The 15,453-nt window shown below is 61.5% G+C and overlaps 3 protein-coding genes across 3 annotated transcripts in view; all 3 read right to left on the bottom strand.

Moving 5' to 3' along the window:
• The window catches only part of SPSB3 (splA/ryanodine receptor domain and SOCS box containing 3), a 52,013-nt gene extending 38,832 nt beyond the window's left edge, over nucleotides 1-13,181 (bottom strand). Inside the window, exon 1 of the mRNA XM_079321124.1 lies at nucleotides 13,170-13,181. The gene's annotated coding sequence lies outside the window, so the exon portion shown is untranslated. The remainder of the gene's footprint in view (nucleotides 1-13,169) is intronic.
• On the bottom strand, nucleotides 23-2,913 carry ANTKMT (adenine nucleotide translocase lysine methyltransferase). Its single transcript, XM_079321139.1, has 5 exons — nucleotides 2,710-2,913; nucleotides 2,214-2,318; nucleotides 1,580-1,720; nucleotides 1,046-1,096; nucleotides 23-516 (listed from the first exon to the last, which is right to left on the bottom strand). Exons 1-5 carry the CDS (start codon nucleotides 2,890-2,892, stop codon nucleotides 328-330), a joined length of 669 nt encoding a protein of 222 aa, XP_079177265.1. The 5' UTR covers nucleotides 2,893-2,913; the 3' UTR covers nucleotides 23-327.
• Nucleotides 10,543-13,186, bottom strand: METRN (meteorin, glial cell differentiation regulator). Its single transcript, XM_079321135.1, has 4 exons — nucleotides 13,057-13,186; nucleotides 11,607-12,028; nucleotides 11,402-11,461; nucleotides 10,543-10,865 (listed from the first exon to the last, which is right to left on the bottom strand). The coding sequence occupies exons 1-4, from the start codon at nucleotides 13,140-13,142 to the stop codon at nucleotides 10,549-10,551; spliced, it is 885 nt and encodes a 294-aa protein (XP_079177261.1). The 5' UTR covers nucleotides 13,143-13,186; the 3' UTR covers nucleotides 10,543-10,548.
• Between the last annotated feature and the right edge of the window lie 2,267 nt (nucleotides 13,187-15,453).

Raw genomic sequence — 15,453 nt, 5'->3', positions numbered from 1 at the left:
AGGCAAAGAAAAAACCTCAGAGGAGCAATCAACCAAAACTTTTATTTTTAAAAATTAAATAGAAATAAAATAAGCAATCATCCAAAACAAGGCACTGGAGTTTTATCCCTTAAATCCTATGTTAACCCCAGGATTTCTAGGTTTGATTTTCTCCTCCCTTGCTTTGCTCACACTCTGGAAAAATGAAGAACTGCAACCCTGCAAGTCCCCAGGACAAATGCTGGCCAAGCACTTCTGTCCTGAGCTGAGCCAAGGGCTGGGGTGGCTCTGACCGTCACAGCCAGGCTTAAGGAGGCTGGTGTTAAACCAGGCTTAAGGAGGCTGGGCTCAGACCTGGTTTTCCTGGGCGCTGCCCTGCACTTCTCTCCTCACCTCCTTCATGTCATAGGCCCAGACCTGCTCCAGCCCCTGCCCCAGGCTGCTGCTGGGGGTCCAGCAGGGGAAGGGGAAGCGCCCGGCCACCACCCGGGCGTCGTCGGGCAGCTCTGCCAGCAGCTTGGTGGCCAAGGGAGGTTTCTGGGGAGAGAAACAGCCAGGGACAGGCAGCCTTAGGACACAGGCACACAGCGGCAGTGCCACCAGGGGCAGCTTCTGGGGCGTCAAAGACCCTTCAAAGCACAGGGCTGTGTAAGGCTGGGACTTGGAGCAAGTGATGAGCAACAGGACAAGAGGAGTGGCTACAACTTGTACCAGGGGAGGTTCAGGTTGGATACTGGGAAAATTCCTTCATGGGAAGGGTGGTCAGGGACTGGCACATCTGTGGGGTCACCATCCCTGCAGGGCTTTTTAACAGACATGGATGTGGCACTTGGGGACGTGGGTTAGAGGTGGCCTTGGCAGTGCTGGAGGAACTGTAGGATTCCACCAGAGAGGAATTTCCAACCTAAATGATGCCATGAGTCCATAAATCCAAATGCTGTGTAGCACCAAACCACACACTCACAGTGATGCCCTTGGCCTTATTCCACCCCAGATTCCTCTCTTTCCCAAGAAAAGCCCCCTTGAGCTGGCCCAGAACAACTCAAGGTGTGAGGGACTGACTCACCACACTGGGGGCCAGGAACACGATCACGTTGTGGCAGTCAGAAAGATCCACCTTAAAACAGAAGGAAAAGGGGAATAACGAGCAAGCAGGCAGAGCAGGGACAACTGTTGGAGCATCCAAGCCTTGTGGGTGATCTTTGGAACATTGGAGGGAGCAGAGATGCCACAAAATGTGGGATGGGGAAGTGTGAGTGTGAAAGCAGTGTCTTGGGGAACATCTGCCTCCTGCACCATCCCAGACCCACATTCCCTGATGGATTCTCTGTGGTCAGGCTGCAAACACCTTATGTCAGCCTGGGAAGTTCATTTCTGCAGGAGACCCTGTCAGACCTCTCCTGAGAGCTGCTCCAAGCTGCAGAACTGGCCACGGGCTGTCCTAGCTGCCACTCCCCTGGAAGGGAGGATGGTGTTGCCACCTCCCAGCAGCAGCATGGGATGGGGAAGGAGCAAGCAGCCATCCCCAAATCCATCCTGGAGATGCAAACAGAGCTCTGGCCCTGCCCTGAGCACACCCAGACCTGCAGGGTGCTGTTACCTTCCACAGATCCTTCTTCAGGAAGGAGACACTCCCGTGGCACCCAGCCTTCCAGGCACGGTAGTTGGCCAGGCACAGCAGCCAGGGGTTGAGCTCATAGCCCAGGGCTGGCCTCAGCCCCTGCCTGTGAGCCTCCAGCACCTGCAGAGGGACAGAGGCAGGGCAGAGACCCAAAGCATCTCAGTGCTGAGCCTGGGGCAGGATTTGCTGCTGTCCAGCCCCACTCACCCCACCCTGGGGCTCACAGCGGGGTGACCTCAGTGCTCAGCACCAGCCAGAGCCTCCACTGCCACCCTGTTCCCTGCACGTGGTGTCTTTTAGGGCTGTCCTATAGAGCCACCCTGGACCACCCAGGACTGCCTAGAACCATCTGGGGCTGTTTAGGGCCAAATGGACCATGTTGGGTCACCTAGGACAGTCTAGGACAACCTAGGGACACCTAGGACAATCTGAACCAACCCATATGGTTGGTCTAAGACCATCGAGGACCCTCGGGGACCACTCGGGATGTCCCAGACTGTAGCCAGGAGGGCCACCAGAACCAGAGCCAGGAGCCAGACTGCAGCCGGGTGGGGGTGTCCCCTCCCAGTCCCCTGACCCTGCACACCCCAAACTCCCCGGGCCCGGTCCTTACGAGCCGTCCATCTCCGGATCCCAGATCCACGGTCTTCCCGGCGCGGCCCCGCAGCAGGGCCAGGGCGTTGGCCACCTGCCGGGGGCTGGAGGGCTGGTAGGGCACCTGGGGACACAGGGGGCCGGGGGTCAGAGTGGTCGGTTGTGGGGCCGGCTGTGGGGCTGGGATGGGGTCGGGGATGGGGCTGGTTGTGGGGTCGGGATGGGGGCGGCTGTGGGGCCGGGATGGGGCCGGCTATGGGGCCGCCTGTGGGGTCGGGATGGGGTCGGGATGGGGCCGGGATGGGGTCGGGATGGGGTCGGGATGGGGCCGGGATGGGGTCGGGATGGGGCCGGCTATGGGGCCGCCTGTGGGGTCGGGATGGGGTCGGGATGGGGCCGGGATGGGGTCGGGATGTGGACGGCTATGGGGCCGGCTGTGGGGCCGGGATGGGGCCGGGATGGGGTCGGGATGTGGCCGGCTGTGGGGCCGGCTGTGGGGCCGGGTGCCGCGGTACCTGCAGGCGCAGCGGGACGCGGCGGAAGCCGGGCATCAGCAGCACAGCCCAGGTCGCCCAGGCGGCCGCCCCGCTGGCCACGGCCAAGGCCAGCAGCCCCCGGCCGCCCAGCTCGGCCCCGGGCCGAGCCCAGCCCGGCTCCCCCGGCTCGCCCGGCTCCCCCGGCTCCCAGCACGGCTCCATGGCCGCCGGAAGGGGAGGGGAGCCCGGCCCGGCCTTCCGCCGGGAGCGGACACGGGACACGGGACGCGGGACACGGGGATACGGGGATACGGGGATAAGGGGACAGGGGACATGGGGACACGGGGATACGGGACACGGGGATACGGGGATAAGGGGACAGGGGACATGGGGACACGGGGATACGGGACACGGGGACAGGGGACAGGGGACACCGGGACACGGGGATACGGGACACGGGACACGGGACATGGGGACAGGGGACACGGGGACACGGGACACAGGGATACGGGGACATGGGACACGGGACATGGGGACAGGGGAAACGGGGATACGGGGACATAGGGAAACGGAGACATCGGGAACCGGGGACAGGGGGATACGGGACACAGGGGCACCGGGAACCCGGGGCACCGGGATACGGGGACACAGGACACGGGACATGGGGACACGGGGATACGGGACACCGGGATAAGGGGACACAGGGACATGGGGATACCGGGATACGGGACATGGGAACACTGGGACACGGGACATGGGGATACCGGCACACAGGGACACACTGTCTGTGTGTCTGTGTCTGTGTCTGTGTGTCCGTGTGCATGTCTGTGTGTGTGTGTGTGATGACAGCTCTGTGTGCAGGTGTGTCTGTGTGTCATTTGTGTGTGTGTGTGAAGACAGCTCCGTGTGTCTGTGTGTCCATTTGTCTCTGTGTGTGATGACAGCTCCGTGTGTCTGTGTGTCCATTTGTCTGTGTGTGTGTGATGACAGCTCTGTGTGGGTGCAGTGGGTGCACGGCTGTTGTGTGCTGTGCTGTGCTGCAGTGTGCTGGTGAGTGGTTGTGTGTGTTGTGCACAGTGTGCAGGATGAGCACAGCTGTGTGAGTCACTGCAGCTGCATGTCTGCAGTTGTAGATGATAGAGAAGGGTGTGTGCAAATGTGAATAGTGGTTCAGTTGTTCACAGCCGCGTGAAGTTCTGTGTGGCTGTGTGTGTCTGTGCACTGTTACACACAGATCAGTGTGTCTGTACACTTACACAGATCTGTGTGTCTGTGCATTGTTACACTGATCTGTGTGTCTGTGCACTGTTGCAGATCTGTGTGTCTATGCACTGTTACACTGATCTGTGTGCATGCACTGTTACAGATCTGTGTGTCTGTGCACTGTTACATTGATCTGTGTGTCTGTGCACTGTTACAGATCTATGTGTGTGCACTGTTACACACTGATCTGTGTGTCTGTGCACTGTTCCACACTGATCTGTGTGTCTGTGCACTGTTACAGATCTGTGTGTGTGCACTATTACACTGATCTCTGTGTGTGCACAGTTACACTGATCTGTGTGTCTGTGCGCTGTTACACAGATCTGTGTGTCTGTGCATTGTTACACAGATCTGTGTGTCTGTGCACTGTTACACTGATCTGTGTGTGTGCACTGTTATAGATCTGTGTATCTGTGCACTGTTACACTGATCTGTGTGTGTGCACTGTTATAGATCTGTGTATCTGTGCACTGTTACACTGATCTGTGTGTGTGTGCACTGTTACAGATCTGTGTCTGTGCCCTGTTACACTGATCTGTGTCTCTGTGCACTGTTACACAGATCTGTGTGTCTGTACACTGTTACACTGATCTGTGTCTGTGCACTGTTACAGATCTGTGTGTCTGTGCCCTATTACAGATCTGTGTGTCTGTGCCCTGTTACACTGATCTGTGTATCTGTGCACTGTTACACTGATCTTTGTGTGTGTGCCCTGTTACACTGATCTGTGTGTGTGTGCACTGTTACACTGATCTGTGTGTGTGTGCACTGTTACACTGATCTGTGTGTCTATGCACTGTTACACTGATCTGTGTGTGTGCACTGTTATACATCTGTGTGTCTGTGCACTGTTACACTGATCTGTGTGTGTGTGCACTGTTACACTGATCTGTGTGTGTGTGCACTGTTACAGATCTGTGTGTCTGTGCACTGTTACACACAGATCTCAGTGTGTGTGCACTGTTACACTGATCTGTGTGTGTGTGCACTGTTACAGATCTGTGTGTCTGTGCACTGTTACACACAGATCTCAGTGTGTGTGCACTGTTACGGATCTTTGTGATTGTGCACAGCTGTGCACTGGTGCATGGACATGTCCAGGTGTGGCTGTGCAGGGTTTTGTGCACCTGAGTGTGGCTGTGCACAGGTGAGGATTGTTGTGAGCAGTTTTGTGCCCTGAAGCAGGGCTGTGCAAAGCTCGGTGAGACTGTGGCTGTGCACAGTTGTGTGCACAGACTTGCATTCATACCTTTCTTCAGTCCTACTCAGTTGTGCTGGATTTATGTGGGGTTACTGCTTTTGTGCACACTTAAAGGTTATGGTTGTGCCTGATGGGGTGCAATTGTGGGGGGCTCTGGGGGGCTGTGCACACGCCTGTGCTGTGGCTGTGCACACTCCTGTGGGGCTATGGGGGGCTGTGCACACCCATTTGGGACTTTTGGGGGCTGTGCATACACCTGTTTGGGATTTTTGATGGCTGTGAACACCCATTTGGGGCTGTTGGGGGCTGTGCTGTCTCAGCCCAGCACTTTCCTGCTGCAAAGCAGCAGCGACTGTGGGAAAATTCCCGGCATTGGGATGCGGGGGGGCAGCCAGGCCCCGCAGCCCCTGCCCACTCCCAATTAGTGACCCCCCTCAATTAGCCCAAGGGAGGAACATTCCCTGTTCAGAAGGGCACAAAGGGCTGCAGCCCCCCGCCAGCACGGTCACATGTCACTGGGGTGACTGCTGTCACCTCCCCCTGCTCTCTCCTCAGTCTGCGGGTCAGTGTTTTTGGGGTTTCCTGAGAGCCTGGTGGGGGGGGTGTTTGGTGGCCCCCATGTCCTTGCCATGGGACCACCAACCTCATCATATGCCTCGGTTTCCCAGGGGCCGTTTCCAGTGGAGAAGAACCCCATTCCATGCTGGGAATGGCTTTGGGGTGCAGAGATGAGGGACTGGAGAGTGGGATTCCCCCTCCCAAGCAACAGAGCCCCTCTTTGAGCAGAAGCCAAAGGCAGGAGTGTTCCTGCTCCCACCTCAGCCTGATTTGTGGGAACCAGGCAGGATGAGGATGCCCACACACCCACACACGTGTCCTACCCCAAACACACAGCTCAGGGCACTTAACAACAACCAGACCCCATTAATCACATTCCCCGGAGTAGCAGTGGGGCTCCAGCGGGGGGGTGAAGCCTCCCCCAAATACATCCCAGGGCTGTTCCCTCCCCAGCCGCCCCCAAAAGGCCCAGCGTGGCCAAATCGGGGTCACGGGGATCACCCCGATTTTCTGCTTTTCCTTGCTGGCAGGTGGAGCTCGTTAGAGCAGAAAATCCAGGGAAATCGGAGCTGGGGGAACACGGGGGCCAGGAGGAAGAGGAGGAGGAGGATGGTCCGTGGGGATGAGCCGGTCCCTGGAGCAGCCCAAGCGCCCCTGTGGTGCTGCAGAGCACATTAATTCGGGAAGCAGTGGCCAGGCAGGCTGAGCCCTTCTCCTGGCATGGAGCAAGGGTGCCCCATCCCCTCCTGCCGCAGCCCCGGGGTGCCCGCAGCATCCCGGAGCAGGTGGCCGTGCGAGGGGACCGAATGCGATGTGTCACTGGAGCCCAAGAGCTTTTAATCCTCCTCTTTCCAGGGCAGCTTCCCCCCGCCGGGGCCGCGGCGGCTGCAAAGCAGCCCCGACCGCCAGGAATTTGTCGCTATGTGCTGGGAAAGCCGCTTCCCACCAGCTGTCGGCAGCCTGGGGACGGGGCGAGGGGCCCAGGGTCCGCTCCAGCCTCAGCATCCCTCCTGGTTTTGGGATAATGCTGGCTCGGCTTTGTCCGGGTCAAACCATGGGGGCTAGAAGCAAAGCTGGTGCCAGATTTGGGGTGCACACCCCAAAGGGTGGCAGCGTTGTGGGGGTTGAACTCAGAGTCATCGGGTTTTTCTTCTCTTGCTGAGGGCTGTGGGGTAGAGCTTGCTCTCGCCCCAGGGTCCTCATCCTGACCCTTCTGGGGATCCCTGGACCCTAGGGGCTTGCTTAATCCTGATTTTATGGGGTATACTCAAACTACAGAGACATCATCCTGACCCTATAGGATATCCCTGAGCCCCAGGGGCTTTATCCTGAGTTTATGGGGCTTCCCCTGGTTCCAGGGGCATCATCCAACTCTATGGGGCATCCTCAAACCCCGGGACCTCATCCTGACCTTGTAGGGTATCCCTGAACCCCAGGGACATCATCCTGGCCCTTCTGGGGATCCCTGAACCCCAGGGACATCATCCTGACCCTTCTGGGGATCCCCTGATCTCAGGGCCACCCTTGTGCCCCATGGCAGCTCCTGGGCTCTGGGGTGCTGCGAGCAGGGTGGTGCCCGGGGGTCCCTGGGGGTCCCCTCTCGGCGCTGGGGCTGAGGGAGGGCTGAGCAGCCCCGGCTGCCTTTGTGCCTCCCCTTTGTGCCCCGCGGTTCGGCTTTTATCCGGCAGCGGGGAGGAGGAGGGCGAAGGGAGCAGGAGAGGGGGGAGAGGGGCTGGAGGGGGGAAATGGCGGGAAACGCGATTCCCTTTGTGTGACAGGGACGGGGACAGGGACCGGGGCGCACCCGGCAGGGGACACCACTCGCTGCTCTGCCCACCCACAGCGTGGCTGAAGGGCCCCGCAGCGCCCAGCAGGTTCCCGATCCGGGGTGTACGGGTGGATCCCCGCGATGGGGCTGATCCATGGAATGAGCACATCTGCACCGAGGGAGCTGTTTTGGGGCGCTGCTCCCCAAACCCCACCGCGTGTGGGGCAGGGTGATGAGTGGGGGGGCTTTTGAAGCTGGATCATCCCCCTGGATGCTGCAGGAGGCTGGGCAGGATGGGGACCCTTCCCTGTGCCCCCAGGGTGCTGCCACAGCCCTTCAGCACGGTCACCCCTCCCCGACCCCCTCCTGACCCCCCAGCCCCGCTCTGGCTCCCCACCCCGCATTTTCCATCCTGCGGAGGAAGCATTCCCCGGGATGGAGTTTGTCCCATTGTGTTTTCACCCTTCATGGCCTTGCTGTGTGCCAAGAGGCCGGGCAGGAATTTGGCTTGGCCGGGGCTGGACTCTGCTCTCGGGGAAATGCTCGCATGGCCAGTCCTGGAACAACGGAGATTCCAGAGCTGTGGGATTCCATCTGGCAATTCCCACGGGGAAGGGCCGCTAGCCCCATCTCTCAGAGGGGAAACTGAGGCACAGGCTGCCTGGTTATCCCATGGGTTGATCCCATTAGTGCCCTGGCCTGGGCTCAGCGCTGTGGGAGTGACAGCCAGGGGAAGCCAGGGCGGCGACCCAACCTGACACGGGGCAGAGGGCACCAAAAACAGCCCGAAAACCTCTGTGGCAGCAAACGAGCCGAGTTACAGCCCTTTCCTCTGCAGCACAGCGAGCTGGTTTGGCCAAATAAACAGATGGGAAGAAAAACAGGAGGTTTTGCTGCTGGGTAGAAAAGTGCCGGATGCTTTGTGCATTAAACGCTGTCATTTAGCCGGGAGGGATGTGGCGGGGTCGGAGCGGCCGTGATTTACCCCCGTGCATACAGAGGATGCCGTGGGCAGCACAATTCCCTTTGCACCTCATTTATTGCTTTTCCAGCTTCATTTTTCCTCCTCCGCTGGATTTCCCACTCCTTCCCCCTTCCCCCTGCCTCGCTTGGCTCCTGCTTGCTGCCAAAATCCAGGGGGATGCTGGCATCCTCCAGTGCCCAGTGTGGAGCAGCAGCCTCCCCAGGGCCAGCTCCTGTCCTCAGAGCCCAGCCCAGCCCCAAAATGGGGCAGTAAAAAGGATAAAATCAAAATATCCAACTATAAAATTGGCAGTAAAGCATGGAGTAAGCAGCAAACTCTTCTCCAGGGAAAACATGTGTTGTGTATCAAATGCACCAGGATCTCATCACAGCCAGATCATTCTATATACACACACATATAGATATTTATATTTAATTATGTTCCAAAGCCCACAGCATTCTTTGGAAACTTTTTTTTTTTTTTTTTTTTTTTTTTTTTTTTGGCAAGGAAGAGCACATTGTGGTCAGCAGAGGCACCAAATACTCAGCAGTTCATCCTGGCTGGTGATATTTGAAAAGGTGTTTTTGAAACAAAGTTGGAAAGGAGTCAAGTACAAGCAGACATGTGGCAAGAGCTTTGTTTGCATGGTTTGGGGGGCTTGAGGGGTTTGGGGGGGCTCAGGGGCTGAGATTTCCTGTGCTGAGCCCTGGTGAGGAGGAAAGGTCCCTATTTGGGGGTCCAGTGTCCCATTCCAAGCTGGGATTCCCATGTACCATCCCTGTGCAGATGTCCTGTCCCCTCACCATTCCCAGGGCAGCAGGACAGGTCCCATCTCTATTTCCAGGGCAGCAGGGCAGGTCCCATCCCCTCACCATTCCCAGGGCAGCAGGACAGGTCCCATCTCTATTCCCAGGGAAGCAGGGCAGATCCCCTCACCATTCCCAGGGCAGCAGGGCAGGTCCCATCCCCTCACCATTCCCAGGGCAGCAGGAGGAGCTGGAGCTGCTGGTGGGAGCAGGCAGGGTGGGATGCTGGCTCGGCACAATCAGGCACAATGAGGCCTTGTGGCCGGTGGCTCTGACGAGAATCAGTGCTGACAGCAGCTCCACCAGCGGGGTCACCCACCCGGCACAGGGCCCCTGGCCCACACACCCGGGGATACCTAGGGAGGGGGACCCCAAAGTGACCCATCCCGGGGATCACTGGGATGCAGGATGTGCAAACAGCAATAAATCTGTCTATGCAGAGAGATTTCCAAGTATTAGGGCTGTTTCCAGCCCCGTGGGAGGCAGGGTCACAGCTGGAGCTGGCACAGGGGGCACACAGTGCACTGCCTGTCCATGAATATCCTGCTCAGGCTTGCTTAAAACAGGAGCCACACGCTACAAATACAGCTTAGTTTATAAAAAGGAAGTCACAAATTTGGTATCGTTATAACTTTAGTGCACATACGATGCCCCCCCCACCCCCACGGTCAAAAATTCCCTGCGGCTGGCACAGCCTGCCCCTGGCACCCGGGGCTGGCAGCGACGGTGGCACGGTGACCTCTCCCTGCTCCCATGGCCCCTTCCTGTCCTGGCACTGTGGTCCTGCCCTGGCTGTGCCAAGGACACCTCTGCTCTCCATGCCAGCCTTCCTGCCACCTCACTGCTCCCCTCGCTCCCTTCACCTTGCTCCTCTCCCTCAGCATCCGCCCCGCAGCTCCTGCCCGTGCCAGGGCCAGGCTCACTGCTGCCCGCTCCCCCTTCCACCCCCAACCTTACAGATCCATCTCCTGGCCCTTCCACTCCCTTCTGTGCCCACCGTGTCCCTGGACCGGCCACCACGGCCACCCGCCCCCGAGCCCTGCCGGGGTCTGGCCGCCCGCTGGTGCCAGCCCCACTGTGCCCCACAGCATCCCCTGAGCATGCAGCACCCCATTCCCTGGGAGCCCCAACCCCGTGCTGCTGCACCCCTCACCCAGGCAGCTCCCTGGGCACCCTGGGGAAATCCCTTCCCATCCAGCAGGATTTTCCCAGACCCCCCCAGCCCACCGGCAGGTGCTGCCCGACGTGCCTCGCTCTCTCCGGGCACCGTTCCCGCATTCCCGGGGCGCTCTCGGTTCGGGCAGTGCCGTGGGGCCACTCAGTCCACGGGGAACTCGCAGGGGTTCTGCCGCCTGCGCTGCGCCCCCCGGTAGATGCGCTGGAAGTCCCGGTAGCGGGGCGCGCAGCTCAGCCAGGCCTCCCCGAAGTGCAGCCACCCCGTGAACAGGAAGGTGCCGGGGCCCGGCTTGACCCCGCAGCGCAGCGGGGTGCGGATGCTGCCCACCGGCCGCCCTGCCCGCCCGCCCGCCTGGAAGAGCGGGAATTTCTGGCGGTGGATGCGGCTGGCGCTCACCCCGATGATGGATTCCTGCAGCTCTGCATCGTTGGAGACGCTGCGGATGCTGCCGCGGATCACTGCGGGGAAGGGCAGCCAGGGTGTCAGCGTGGCCCTGTCCCCATTGCCATCCACACCCCCATTCTTGTCCCCATCCCTGTCTCCAACCTTATCTCCGTTATTGACCCTGTGCAAATTCCCATCACCATTCCCACCGTCATCTCTGTTCCCATGCCCATCCTGATCCCCATCCCAGTCCCTGTCCCTATCCCCATCCTTATCTTCATCTCCATTCCCACTCCCACTCCTGTTCCCATCCCCAACTCCATCCCAGCCCCCACCTTTATCTCCACCTCCACCTCCAGCCCCATCCCCATCTCCAATCCCATCCCCATCCCCATCTCCATCCTTACTCCCATTCCCATCCTATCCCCATCCCCATCCCCATCCCCACCTCCCATCTCCCATATCCCATCCCATCCCATCCCATCCCATCCCATCCCCAGCCCAGCCCAGCCCAGCCCAGCCCAGCCCAGCCCAGCCCAGCCCAGCCCAGCCCAGCCAGGTGTTCCGGTGCCACTCACGATTCCATTCCCCCTCTCGGGTGCACACTCACCAAAGTCACTAGTGCAAATGGCCATCAGGATCTCGGTGTCATTGCACGGCCGGCACGCACCTGCGGGACAGAGCACAGCCTGTCAGCCCCAGGGGACAACACCGCGAGCCAGCCCCTCCTCACCCAGGGGACAACACCCCGAGCCAGCCCCTCTCACCCTGCGGGCACCGGGCGGGGGAAGGGGAATGAGGAGGGCCAGGCTCACCTTCAGCGCTGGGGCTGGCGGCAGGCAGCGCCGGCCGGGCCAGCCAGTCCCCCCGCAGCTCGTAGCGGAAGGCGGCGATGCGGCGACTGATGTCGGGGTGCGGGGTGGCCTGCAGGAACAGAGCCACCTTCTCCTGAGGCAGCCAGCTGAAACAGCGGGCGCGGGGCCGGGGGGCTTCTGGCAGCAGCAGCTCCAGCACCCCCTCCCTCTCCAGGTAGAGCTGAGCCCCCCGGAAGGTGCCGGAGGGTTTGATGCAGGCGGTGACGTGCGGGGGGCTCCCGCCTCTGACGGCAGCGCTGGTGGGGGGCAGGCGGGGGGCCAGGCGGAGGCGAAGGGCTCCCGTGGGGTACAGCCATTCCAGCGAGCCCTCGGCACAGTGCAGAGACAGCTGCTCCACGCTGCCAGCCTCCTGTGACAGCCCGCTGTGGGGCACAGCGCCTCGTCAGCCGACACCCCCAGGTGACAGGGACCCCCAGTCCCCGCGTCCCCCAGTCCGTGTGTCCCCAGCACAGCAGCAGCCTGCAATCCCAAACAGCCCCTCCACAGAAGTGTGTGGGATGGCCACAGGCAGGAACAGCACCAAACCCCCAATGATTCAGACTTGGGGTTCAACATTATTTTGGAGTGCTTGTGTCCCTCAGCACCTTTTGGGAGGAGCTATGGGGAGTGGGGCGCAGCAGCAGAGGCCCATCCAGTGTGTTCGCACCCAGGGTGAGCTCCCAAGTCAACCCCAGAGTGCCCCCAACACTGGGGTCGCCTGTTCCCACTTTGGGGATCCCCAATGGATGCTGGGGTCCCACTCTCCCGCGGGATGGCTGGAGCCGCCTCTTTCCCGCGGCTCTGGTGGGGGGACGCGCCTGGACGGCGGCCTGGGAAGGGGGACAGTCAGGGAGAAGTTTTGTCCCCGAGAAGACGCTAGTGGCTGCGTGGCCCCCCTGTCCCCCCATGTCCCCCGCGTGGGGCAGACCCTCCTGGCGGGCCCCGGCTCTTTGTTCAGAGTCCGGCGCCTTCGGGCGATGCTTCGGGCCCTGCCGCGGGCTGGGGGTCCCGCCGACCATGGGGGTGGGTTTCACGGCTGGGGGAGCTCAGGGAAGGGGTCCCGGAGATGCGGGGAGCCCCACGGGGGGGATCAGCATCCCTCAAAACGGGGGGGAGCCGCAACCCGGAGTGAGGAAACTGAGGCAGGCGCAGGTTCCCAGCATCCCATCCTCACGGATGCGGGAGGGGGCTCAGCCCTGAGGATGGAGGGGGCGGCGGGGAGAACAGACTCCCCCTCCCCCATGAACCTGCCTGGGCGGCGGGAGCTCCTCTGGGGGGCTGCGATCGGGGGATCCGCGTGTGCCATCCCCGCCCGCCAGGCGCGCTAGCCCCGGTACGGTATTCCCGGTGCGGGGTTCCCGGTGCCAGTGCTCCCGGTGCTCCCGGTGCTCCCGGTGCTCCCGGTGCCTACCTGCCCCTCCAGCTGCACTGATCCGCCGCTCCGCCGCCGATGGCCGCCCCTAGCCCGGCCAGGCACAGCGCCCGCAGCGCCCACATGGCCGCGCCCGCGGCGGCCCCGGGCGGCCCGGCCCGGCCCGGCCCTGCCCGCACCGCTGCCCGCACCGGGGCCGGGGCGGCGGCGACGGGAGCGCGGCCGCCACCCCGCGTCGCGCCCCGAACTTTCCGCCAATGGAGGCGGAGGGGCGGGCACGGGACCCGCCCCCAGGGCCCCCTCCCCACCGCCGGGGGCACCGGCATCCACCGCAGCGGCATCCTCGCAGCCCCCCGGGGCTTCTGCGCGCCCCGCGGCACGGGGCGACAGGCGGGGACACGGCTGAGCCGGGGACAGGACCGGAGCAGGGCTGGGGCACCCCCGGTTACAGATGTGCGTCCCCGGGGAGCACCCTGAATTCTGTAGGGCCATGGCTGGTCACAGCCGCGGCTACAGAAGCCCGGACTGGGAACACCCGATACTGTGCACAACCCGGGCTAGGAACACCCCAAACTGTTCACACTCCTGGCTAGGAACACCCCAAACTGTTCACACCCCTGGCTAGGAACACCCCAAGCCAGGACACCCCAAATTTACAGACCCCAGGCAGCAGCCAGCCGTGTCTATTGACACCCCAGCCATGCATAGTCAGGCCACAGGTGTAACCCAGGCTATGAACACCCCAGACTGCACCTCTCTGGTTTATGCATCCCCCCAGAATTGTGTACCCCAAGGCCTGCCCACACACCAGGCCAGGTACACACCAGGGTATGCACATCCACAGTCACCTACAACCCAAGCCATGCACATGTGGGGCTACAGGCACCCCAGGCTGGGTACACCCCAATCTCTGCACACCCCACATTGCATTCCCCCCAGTTTACCCCCCCTCCAGAACTGTGTACCCCAAGAGTTACACACACCCCAGCCCTGAGTTACACACACCACGGGTTCCCTGCAGCCTGAGTTCTGCACCCCAGGCTCTATACACCCCAATTTATGCACAACCCACCCCATACACAGCCCAGGCTGTGAACACCTCACAGTATGCACACCCCAGACTGCAGCCCCCCTGTTTACACCCCCGAGAACTCTGTACCCCAAAAGTTACACCCCCCTAAGCTTCTTTTAACCTTTCCTCATCACCAGCAGTGTCCCCCTCTTCACCGAGACACTTTTCTAACCCGGGGAGCCCAGGCACGTGGCGCCGGGCCTGAACGGGGGTCATCTGAACCCCCAATTCCCCCCCTTCAAACCTGAGAATTTCTTTCCACCCCCTCCCTCGCAGCCGCTATTGTGTCACCACTACAGACCCCACCATTAATTAAGTTTCCATCCAGTGACAGCCCGCCAAAATGTTTGAAATAAACACGGAACAATTGGGATGGGATGATACAGGCCGAGAACAAAGTCCCCGGCCAGAGGGTGGAGCGGAATGGAAATGAGGGATTGTAAATTGGGATGGTGGGAAGAAAAAGGGGAAGGGGGGAAGGGGAGGGGGGAGCCAGGCGGGGAGAGGAGGATTCACAGCTCTCCGGCCATGAAATGATGCTGAAAGAAGTCATGCTGCTGGAATCCGTGGAAAATGAGGGGCCGGAGGGGCTGTGGGTTAAGGTGGAGCGGGTCGGGATGTCGGGATGTCGGGGGGCTGCGGTGGGGGCCGGGATGTGGGGGGCTCTCTGCCCGCTGGCCTCGTGCTGAGTCCACCACTCGCCATCTGGGGCTTGCCAGAGGGTGGCTGGGTGGAGGGGCTGGCTGTGCTGCGGAGGGTCACAGTGACCCCGGCATGGAGGGACACGGGCCCAGGGCTACCCGGTGACACAGTGAGGAAGTGGAACCGGCTGGGCTCGCATCTGGGCAGGGACCCCACGAATGGCTTTGGCCTGGTGCCCAGGGGCGAGGCGGCACCGGGGAGGCGTGGCACCAGCGGCAGGGTGACACCAGGCACCGGTGTCCCCACGCAAGGAGCTGTCCCCTGGCCCAGTGGGGATATTCCCTGGGACACCTCAGGATGCCGGGAGGTGGGACACGGCGCCACCATCTCCGCAGGCACGTGGCAGTGTCTGCCCTGATGCCAGCGCCCCGGGGCGAGGCTGCACCCCGTCCCCTCCACAGCCCCCGACCCACCTTAACTGGCGTTACTGGAGAAACCTCGGCTCCAGCTGGAGCACCAGCGCTGGCCTCCCTCCCTGCGCACCATACGGGGCAATCCCGCCTTCGGGGGGTCCCGGAGCCCCTTTGGAGCAGCCACCGCAGCTGAGCTCAGCCAGGACCGGGCACAACTCCCGCAGCACCCGGCAATCACCTCAGACCTTCGGAGCCCCGCTGGGCACACAGCGGAAAGCCAGCCGTGCCCGGAGCTCCGTCTGGTGCCGT

This window comes from Erithacus rubecula (assembly GCF_903797595.1).
Source record: "Erithacus rubecula genome assembly, chromosome: 17".
Classification (NCBI taxonomy): domain Eukaryota; kingdom Metazoa; phylum Chordata; class Aves; order Passeriformes; family Muscicapidae; genus Erithacus; species Erithacus rubecula.
The sequence above is the reverse complement of the archived record's forward strand: the minus strand, read 5'-3'. Positions and strand labels throughout refer to the sequence as shown.